The sequence below is a fragment of the Pipra filicauda genome, unplaced genomic scaffold (assembly GCF_003945595.2).
Source record: "Pipra filicauda isolate LSUMZ 115617 unplaced genomic scaffold, ASM394559v2 scaffold172_size1731463_pilon, whole genome shotgun sequence".
Lineage (NCBI taxonomy): Eukaryota > Metazoa > Chordata > Aves > Passeriformes > Pipridae > Pipra > Pipra filicauda.
The window spans coordinates 43,888-53,770 of NW_024104240.1; the positions used below are offsets into that span (position 1 = coordinate 43,888).

At 54.8% G+C, this 9,883-nt stretch overlaps 1 protein-coding gene across 1 annotated transcript; it reads right to left on the reverse strand.

Moving 5' to 3' along the window:
• Window positions 1-1,200: 1,200 nt before the first annotated feature.
• On the reverse strand, window positions 1,201-8,955 carry LOC113991994 (peptidase inhibitor 16-like). Its single transcript, XM_027728832.2, has 5 exons — window positions 8,803-8,955; window positions 6,222-6,440; window positions 5,849-5,958; window positions 5,383-5,471; window positions 1,201-2,611 (listed from the first exon to the last, which is right to left on the reverse strand). Exons 1-5 carry the CDS (start codon window positions 8,953-8,955, stop codon window positions 2,448-2,450), a joined length of 735 nt encoding a protein of 244 aa, XP_027584633.2. The 3' UTR covers window positions 1,201-2,447.
• Window positions 8,956-9,883: the final 928 nt, after the last annotated feature.

The following is a 9,883-nucleotide window of genomic DNA, read 5'->3' on the forward strand; positions in this document are numbered from 1 at the left end:
ATGCTTTTCTGCTCTTTGGATTCTTTGTAGGGAATTCACCCTACGTTCTCCTCCACCCAGATGCAAAACCAGAACCAGTGGTTCTGAAATGCACTCCCAGCTCCAGCCCCTCAGCCCTCAGCCCAGGGGAACAGCAGCTGCTCTGGCTGCACTTTTCTCATGTGTCCATAGCCCCCGGATGGATTTTTCCCCCCAGAGCAGCTGGGCAGCAGGAGCTCAGCCTGCCCCGAGAACGCGCAGCAGCCGCGGCACCTGGGCAGGAGGTTCTTTTTAATCTGATTCTTAACCCCGTGTGAAGCTGGCGATTAAATAAAGCTCGGCGCTGCCGGCAGGGATCCGTGCGGTGAATTCCGAGCTGCCCAGTTCTCAGTGGTGTCTCTCCCAGTGCCATCTGCCGGTCACTGCCTGGCTGGGCCGGCCGCGACCGTGACCTCAAAACACCCCTCGGGCAGCTGCTGCCCTGCAGGAGAGCTGGTGCTGCTGGGCTCCTGCAGCAGGGATCCGGGGGAAGGGAAATGTGGAGCTGCAGGGCAGCTTTGCCGGGAAATGCAGGGGCAGGACGATGGGGGGAAAGCAAAAAGCCGAGGTCGGAGACCAGCGCTGCTCCTGCGCTGCGAGTTCCTGCCCCACAAAGCCCTTTCCCCACATGCTGCTCCCAGATGGATGTCCTGAAGTGGAAATGCTGCAGAAACACGGGGTCTGGGGACACACATTTGTACTTCACTTCTTTCTGTGCTGCAAGGATGGAATTGTGTGTGTTTAGGGCGTGAGAGGCTGGTGCTGAGCTTCCTAAAACAGGGAGCCAGAAGCGATCCAGCTGAAGTTTTGATTGTTTGGGTTTTTTTCTTGCTCTGAGCTCTCTCTTGCTTTCCTTGCCCAAAAATTCCTGGTGGGGACACATTTTTGCTTTGCACTCAGCTGGGTGCCCAGGGAAAATTCCCTACGTCATCCTGAATCCCCATGTCACTCTCAAACCCCTCCTCCTGCTGCTTTTAGATGGGTTTAAAAAAACTAAGTTACACCCTTAGGAAAGCAGCACCTGGATGCTTTTGGAAAGCCAAAAAACTCCTTCAGCACCCCCAGAAGTCACGTTGGTTTTTAGGAATTCTCCCTGAGCACACAGCCAGGAGCATTTTACAGGTAAAACAAGTGGCTCCCAGGCCTTCAGATCCCGCAGCAAGACACTGCACACCCCACACAGACTTTAACAAAAGGATTTATTCAGTGCACAGGACAGAGCAGCAGGTGGGAGGATATGAACAATGCAGGTCATCCTCCACCTCACCTGTGTAAGAAATCAAAGGATGCAATCACCAGAGAAGGGACTGTATCTTCCAGTTATCTTCCTCCCACCAGTCTGGAAAGCTTGTCACATATTTAACACACCTGACTGGGAATCCTCAGGTGAAGGGAGATGTGGGATAACAAAACACAGTGTCTCAGATAAGGACAGTGGTTCTGCAACAAGTCCTGGAGCCGCTAATGACCTGTAACATCATCACTTGGCTCTCTTGAGCTCAGATTGTACCGACTCGTGTGGTGACTTTTTTCTCCTGGACCAGGTTCCACCACACACAGATTATATGTCAAGAGGAATCTGTACCTAAATTCAAATACACGGAAATTATGCAAAGAAAGAAGCCATGCAAGGGAAAGCTGTATGAAGGAGATGGTGGCTCCTCTCAGGGCTCAAGGTTTCTCTTCTGTGCGTGCACAAAGGTGAAGGCACAGGCGTAAAATAAAGCTGTGGCAATGGATAATGGCAATAACTGAGGAGTGGGACAGGGGGCAGAGACAGGAGAGAGGGAAGAGGCAAGGGCTGCAGAGGTGTGAGGAGCAGTAGGGAGAATATCTGGCCAAAGCTACACCAGAACCAGGAGGGAAACGGGAAAATAAAAAATCCTCTCTTTGGACAAAAAGGGAAAGAGATGAAACTTGCCCAAATCTGAGACAAACAGACACACTGGGAAGGGAAAAGAGCATTTTTGCTGGAGGCTCATCCTGACAAACAGCAGAAAACACCAAAGCCAACCACCATGTTTCATCTACAAACACCAAAGCCAACCACCACGTCTCTTTTTGCCGCGTGGGTCCTGCTGTCCCTGGGGACACGGTGCGGCGGGGCCTGCCGGCCACACGGCTGGGGGACAGCTCACCACTCCCACCTTGCAAATGGAACAGAAGCCCAGGCTGGCCAGGAAGAAAGGAGAAGTGTCCGAGGTCACCAGTGTTATGGCAGACACCCTCCTGCCCTTGGCTTTCCTCAGGAAGGGGACCAAGTTCCCACGGGGTTGCCACTGCCCGGGGCTGGAGCAGATAAGGCAGCGTAAGAAGGGAGGTGTCAGCCCGAACTGTCTGAGGGGTCTCCTGAGCCCAGCAGGGTTGTGGAACAACCAGTGCTGAAGAAAGCCTTGGTGACTGGAGCAGGGAGAGCTGAGAAAGACCATTCAAAGCAGAAGGCCCACCAGGATGGCACTGGGGAGGAGGAAGAGTGAAAGCCCTGAGCAGGTACTGGTGGTTCCAGACATGGGCTGATCCACGTTTGTCTGTTCCGAGTCTGTCTCCATTTCTTTAGTGTCTGTCTCCATTTCTTCAGTGTCCAGGGCACCTGCTGAAAGAAGAGAAGAAAACATGGAGTTAGAGGGGAAGACCTGGACAGAAGAGGAACTCCCACTCATGCAGGTCTGTCAGTGATGTGCCCCGAGGCACCGCGGGGCAGCAGAGCTCCGGTCCAGGGGAGGCGTGACAGCCCGTGGGTTAGTGGGAGCAGGCTGCAAACAAGACCATGCTTCAGGGGCCAGACATCCAACCAGCCCCTCAGTGTTAGAGGAAAGAGTGAGGAAAAGGCCACGTATGAGAGGGGGATCCAAAGGACCAGTCTGACACTGTTCCTCCCAAGCCCTCTCCATGCTGCTTGGGGATCACTGCATGTCCGAGTGTCCGTGCCAGCACAGACCCCACGGATACCTTACCTGACAGGGAGGTCTGGAAATGGGGGCTCTGCCCTTTTCTTTCTTTGGAGGATGATGTTAAGCGCAAGAAGGTGGGCTCTTCAGGGCTGAGGACCACTGACTTTGAGGGGGTTATGAGCTCAGCTCTATTGAAACCTAACTTGATCCCTGGAACAACTTGGCTGAGGGACGGAGGTGGACTGGAAAAGGCTGATTTCTCTTTCCCATCCTCTTTGACACCTTTCTTTGTTTCTGGGGCTGATCTGGGGCTGAAGGCTGTGCCCCTGCTTTCTAATAAGGCTGGATTCTCTGTAGTGAAGGAGCTAACAGGCTCTCCAGTGTCTGCCTCTGGAGATACTTTATAATCCGGGTCTAACGTGGGCTCAGAGGAAAGAGCGAGCCCGGTTGCCTCAGAAGGATCAGGTCTTTCTGGTTCTGGCTTTGTGGTAGTGGCAGCTTTTGGTTGTGCCTTTGCTGTTGTGGCAGGTGTTGGTGTTGTAGCAGCAGGTGTTGGCTTGGCTGTAGTGGTGGTAGATTTTGGTGTAGCAGCAGGTGTTGGTTTGGATTGTGTGGTGGGTGTTGGCCTGGCTGTGGCTGTACCAGGTTTTGACGTAGCCAAAGCTGGAGTGGGTTTTGATGTGGTGGGTGTTGGTTTGGTCATAGCTGTGGTTGGTTTTGGCTTGGCTGTAGTGGTGGTTGTGGTGGGGTTTGGTGTGGTGGGTGTTGGTTTGGTCATAGCTGTGGTTGGTTTTGGCTTGGCTGTAGTGGTGGTTGTGGTGGGGTTTGGTGTGGTGGGTGTTGGTTTGGCCATTGTGGTGGTTGTAGTGGGTGATGTCTTGATGGTAGTGGTGGTTATGGTGGGTTCTGGCTTGGCTGTAGTGGTGGTTGTGGTGGGTTTTGGTGTGGTTGGTGTTGACCTGCTGGTAGTGTTGGTTGTTGTGGGTGTTGGCATTGTTTTTGTGGGCATAGCAGTGGTTGTGGTGGGTTTTGGTGTGGTGGGTGTTGGTTTGGCCATCATGATGGTTGTAGTGGGTGATGGCTTGGCTGTAGTGGTTGTTATGGTGGGTTTTGGTGTGGTTGGTGTTGACCTGCTGGTAGTGTTGGTTGTGGTGTGTTTTGGCATTGTTTTTGTGGGCATAGTGGTTGTTGTGGTGGGTTTTGGCGTGGTGGTTGTTAGCGAGGTGGGCTTTGGCTTGGCTGTAGTGGTGGCTGCTGGCATGGGGGGTTTTGGCTTGGCTGGGGTTGTTGTTGGGAGCGTGGTGGCAGGTTTGGGCTTGGCTGTTGTAATGGGTGCTGCTGTTGGGGGTTTGGGCTTGGCTGTGGTTGGGAGTGTGGGTGTGCGTGGTGGCTTGGCTGTGGTTGTGGTTGGAAGTGCGGTTTTGGGTGATGGTTTGGCTGTGGTGTGTGCTGGTGCTGTGGGTTCTGGTTTGGCTGTGGTGGACACTGGTGTGAGTTCTGTTTTGGCTGTGGCTGTGATGGACTCTGCTGCTGTGGGTTCTGGTTTGGCTGTGGTGTGTACTGGTTTGGCTGTAGGTTCTGGTTTGGCTGTGAGTTCTGGTTTGGCTGTGGTGTGTACTGGTGCTGTGGGTTCTGGTTTGGCTGTGGTGTGTACTGGTTTGGCTGTGGGTTCTGATTTGACTGTAGGTTCTGGTTTGGCTGTGGGTGATGGTTTGGCTGTGGTGTGTACTGGTTTGGCTGTGGGTTCTGATTTGGCTGTAGGTTCTGGTTTGGCTGTGGGTTCTGGTTTGGCTGTGGGTTCTGGTTTGGCTGTGGTGTGTTCTGGTTTGGCTGTGGTGTGTAGTGGTTTGGCTGTGGGTTCTGGTTTGGCTGTGGGTTCTGGTTTGGCTGTGGTGTGTACTGGTTTGGCTGTAGTGTGTGCTGGTGCTGTGGGTTCTGTTTTGGCTGTGGCTGTGGGTTTTGGCAGGGCTGTGGTTGGGGTGGATGGCCTTGCCTTTGTTGTCACAGAGGCCGGAGTGGTCTCTTCTACAACGAGTTCTGGTAAGAGATGAAAAGTGCCGTGGGTTAGACTGGCTCAGCTGACTCAGTGGATCCCCTGCACTGAGCAGGACCAGCACAAACCAGTGAGGGGATGAAGAAGCAGCAGCCAACCCCTCTCTGGTCACTCTGGGCCATCCCCCACTCTGGGGTTGCCAACCTGGAGACACCTCATCTCCCTCACACAATGCCTTGCCCTGCAAGGGGCAAAAAGTGCTGCCTAAGGGGATACAAGGCCCTTGTCCAATTCTCCTCATCCTGAGGCAGCTGACCTGTCTTAGGAGCAGCCATTGCTCCTGAGCTCTCATGGTCCAGCCTCGGACCTGCTGGCTCAGGGCTTCCTGAAACCTCCAGGAGGGTTCAGAGCTTGGACCCCAACCCAGGGGTTTCAGTCCCAACAGCCCCTCAAGGGACACGCGCGGCTTCGCTCACTCACCACACAGGTTGTTCACACAGACTGTGCCCTCGGGACACGTCGAACACGGGGGTCCTTCCCAGTATGGCTTTTTCCCTTTCACATTACCCCTGGAAGCAGAAGATGCCAAGAAAAAGCAGGCGTGAGGAAAAGGGAAACGCCCACCCTGAAGAGGGGTCTGATTCAGCTGGGATATCCCAGCCAAGGCAAAACTCAGGATTAATGTAACAAACAGGTCATGGTCTCCTGCCACGGACTGTCAGTGCCATTTACTCAACAGCCTGAGCCCAAGGCTGCTAAAGCCAGGGGACACAGCTCCATGGACCAGATCCTTCACTCCCCTTAGAACAAAGGCCTTCTTTGGAACCACTTTGCTTCTATTTCTGACCAAGGCCAACCCTGCTCTGATATCAGGACAGGAGGAAGGACATTTCCAGCACAGAAACCCCACAGAGATGCACCAAGCCATGCCAGGCCTGGGACTTACGCGGGATAATAGTTGCAAACCAGCAGGTGCATGTTCTCTGTTTCGATTCCTTCGATCTTCTCACAGAACTTTGCCCCGCAGCCAATCTGTTTTGTGTCTGACCAGACCACCTAAGGCAAAGACCAGGGTGAAGGTGAGGGGAGTGGGTGAAGGCAACCTGTCCCCTGGCTTTGAAGGCTGCTCTGTGACTACACCAATCTTAGTGTGTGCCCCAGATCCCACATCCCCATGTTGCTTTGGCATTCAGGATCCACCACCATCTCTGCTCCTCCTTGCACCCACCCAAGCTGTGAAGAAACCTCATCTCTCTGCCCAAGACAAGCTGGCACCCAGCTCTGCTGAGCAGCCATCCTTCCCCCCCAGGAGCTGGTACCTGGGTATAGTGGCCACACATCTGCCCAGGGACACACGTGGATGTTGTGAAGTTGTAGAATTTCTCCTCCCCGTTCCAGTCTTCCACAGCAAATTCTAGTTCCAGCATTGGGGCCATAGCAAAGAGGTTTTCCCCCCGTCGGCCCCTCTCCTTGTTGTGGTCCCAGATGCACTTCTCTGCGTAGGATTGAGCAAGGCTCTCCAGCTCCTTGTCCCAGGTCTGAAAGCAGCTTGGCATCAGCACAGAGAAATGGACACCAGGCTCCCAGTGCTACCCAACACAGTCCTCAGGGGAGGGGAGCTCCATGGTCAGACCCAGCACAACCCAAACCTTGGCTTACAGGTCAAACAGGAGAAGGTCAGTGCATCACCATGACCCTCACAGCCTCTCCTGAAGCACATCCAACATCATCACGGAGCATCCTCAGCTCAGCGAGGAGAAACGTGAAGTCGGGTGGAGGAAAGGAGGAAACCCACCCCGGGTCACGCCAGAGGGGGCCTGGGGATGTCCCTCCCTGCCCAGGGTGGGGTGGGAGGAGAGCAGGACACATCTCCCCTACCAGCTGTACAAAACCCAGGCACACACGCTCCTGGGAAACATCATGTTTTTGCCTGGATCCGAGACATTCCCGGCTGGGCGCCTGCCAGGAGCCCCCTCCGGAGCGGCAGCAGCCCCGCCACCAGCTGAGCCCCCTTGGCCACATTGATATGCAGGAGAAGGAGGAGGAGGAGGAGAGGTCTCCCTGCAGGGATGCACACGAGGAATCCTACACCGCAGCTGTTTGGACCATCCCTGAGCCATTTGATGGAGGAGCAGCTTTGAGCTGGAAGGCAGCCCAGCAAACAGGGGGTCCTAAGGGGGGACCTTCCCAGCTGGAGCCAGGGCTGGATCCAAAGGGGGACAGAGCATGGCCCTCATGCAGGGCATGTCACCATCGGGGTGTTGAGGGCACTGGGAGGGAAGGAAGCACCTGGATGGGGACTGGGGGTGTTGGATCACCTCCCACCATGGCCCCAGCCAGGCTGGGAGCGGCGGCTGGAGACCCAGTGTGGGGAGCGCACACCCCCCTCCCTCTGGCACCGAGCTGGGCTCCATAAACTGGCGACTTGCACCTGCAGATTTGCCTCATTAGAAACGGAATTGGCTTTAGGCTGCATATCCCCCCCAGTGCCTGAACATTTCCACGGCAACCAGCCCGTGTCCCAGGAGGAAGCGCGGGGTGACCTCAGCCAGGCGCGGTGCCACGGCAGCAGGTGAGCCCGGGGGCAAAGCCAGCCCAGGCAAACACCCCAGGAGGGAGGCAGGGATGGCTCTCACGGAAAACCTCTACCAAGGAATTGTCAGGGCTGCTGTAAGCTAAACATTTTTTGTGCTCCAAAGAAAACCAACCCCCAAGCGTTTGGCTCCAGACCACGAGCGGGTCCTGGGCGTTTAAGCAGAGGCAAAGCAGCGCTGCCGGGGGAGCATCTCAAAGCACAGGGGCTGCAATCAAAGCCTCAGCAGGGAGCAGCCGTCACAGGTTTGGAATTGCACTGACTTAAAGACCCTGAGAGATCCTTTTCCTCAGGCTTTCTGTAAGACTTTGGCTCCAAAGCCCTGATACTCCAAGTTTTCTGTGCCTGGCCTGGTGGGTTCCACAGGATTATGGTCCTTAATATTCTGGCTCTGTCCCCGTTGAGTCTGAAGCCATAGTCAGACCTCCTCCCCCGAATTTAGCTTTTTGCTACAATTTACCAGCCCACAAAGGTTTTACTCCACCTGGGCAACCTTTGGGCCAGACAGGGAGGTCTCCTCCAAGCACAAGGGGACCCAAAGAGGAAAGGACTCCAACTATCCATGGTAAACAGTTGTCCTTCTCCACGTGATTTGCAGAGAGTGAGGAAAAATCACCTAGTGCAGGAGTTAATCAAATCAGGAGCCCAAAGAAGACAAAAAGTAGCACCAGCTCCAGAGCTCATTTTCCCTTCCACTGCAGCCACAGGTGCTGTGGGACATGATTTGGCTTTCTGGAGCAAAATAGGAGATCCTTCACCTTCAAGACACCAAGTCATGGTGAGGATTAGGAATGTGATGAACAGCCCAAATCCCTGAAAAACCTGACTGACATGTTTGAAGTTGACGGTCCCTCCTATAGATAAAAGCTTCTTCAAATGCAAAGGCAAATACAAAGCACCAGATGATGCCCCACACAGCAGGATTCCCCCTCCAGCTCCTGCAAATGGCCATGGCAACGTCTCCAGCTCATGGCACCTGCTCATGGCAAGGTCTCACCTGCCCTTCCTCCTCATCACAAGGAGCTCCAGCACATCCAGATGAGCACAAGCTGCACCACTCATGCAGAGCATCAGGGGACTCAGATCACACTTAAAAACTTCCAGAAATTCTCAAAGATAATTCTGTAGTTCAAGGAAACTCATCTCTTTAGAGCCAATTTAGGGAATCCCCCACTGGCACCTACTTGTAACCCTACATGACAATTGCTCTGCCTCCCCTGAGGAACACCCTGATCCCTCCCAGCATTGAGATCAAGGCTTGCACCACACAAACACCCCGAGATTCCTCTGCAATAAGAGCCACTTACCAACTTCATCATAGCCCTGGCAGGAGGAGAGACCTGGGAGCGGTATCTATTATGCTCATCCAGGATTATCTTCTTTTCTTCCTCACTCAGGGACCAGCTCAGCTCCAGCACTGTGAGCACCAGGAAAACAGGAGGAAGACCCGAGCTCAGCATCGTGCAGTCGGCTTCTGCTCTTAGCAGCCCACGGCTCTGGCAGTCACATTTAAAGCACCTCCCAAAAGCAAGGAACACCCAACAGCTTCAAGATTGGGGAGGAAATGTATTTATTAGAGTTTTGGAGCCATGCAGAACACACCCATCTCACATATCGGCCTGGATGGAGAGGCAGCACCGTGGCCGGTGCCAGCGAACGCGCGGGGTCCACTCCCTGGGACAGACCCTGTGCCTGAATCCTAATCCCTGGATCAGCATTCTTCATCCAAGCCTCTGCTGCTCCAAACCCCAGCCATTCCCTGAGCCCTCAGTTATGGGTCGTCTCCTCTACCTCCTGTCCCTTTTCTCCCAGTCTATAACAACGATCCCACAGCAGCCAGCAAACCCCTGTTTTCACCCGGGTCCTCCCCCATCCCTGGAATGCAGCTGCGTTAGAAATGAAGGCAACAAGAGGCAACTGCTGAGAGACTTTGCAGCACAGGAACTCCCCAGGCAGGGTCAGAGCCCACCTTGTCCCCAGATCTGTGTGGGGGGGACAGCAATGGCAGCTGAGGAACAGGCCCCCAGGGCTGGGAATGAGGGGTAAGCAGAGGGTTGATGCCCCTTTCCTGGGCCGGGCTCAGGGCTGGAATAATAAAAATCCGGGCTGGCTGGAATAACCAGACCCTTGGCTGTGCAGGGACAGGCTCTGCTCCCTCCCACAGACACCTGGAGGGCCCAACATCGGGGGTCCTGGAGCCCCCAGCTCTGCCTGTCTGGCAGAGCCCCCCCGGCTGCTGCAGCCTCGGCTCCCCATCTGTGATTGTGCAACCACCCGGCTCGGCTCCAGGGGCTCCTCTGGGATCACAGGCTGTTAGAAAGGATCAGCGGGTGGGCAGCTCTGGTCAGCACAGCCAAGTTAATCACACGCTGCCGGCTCTGCCTCCCC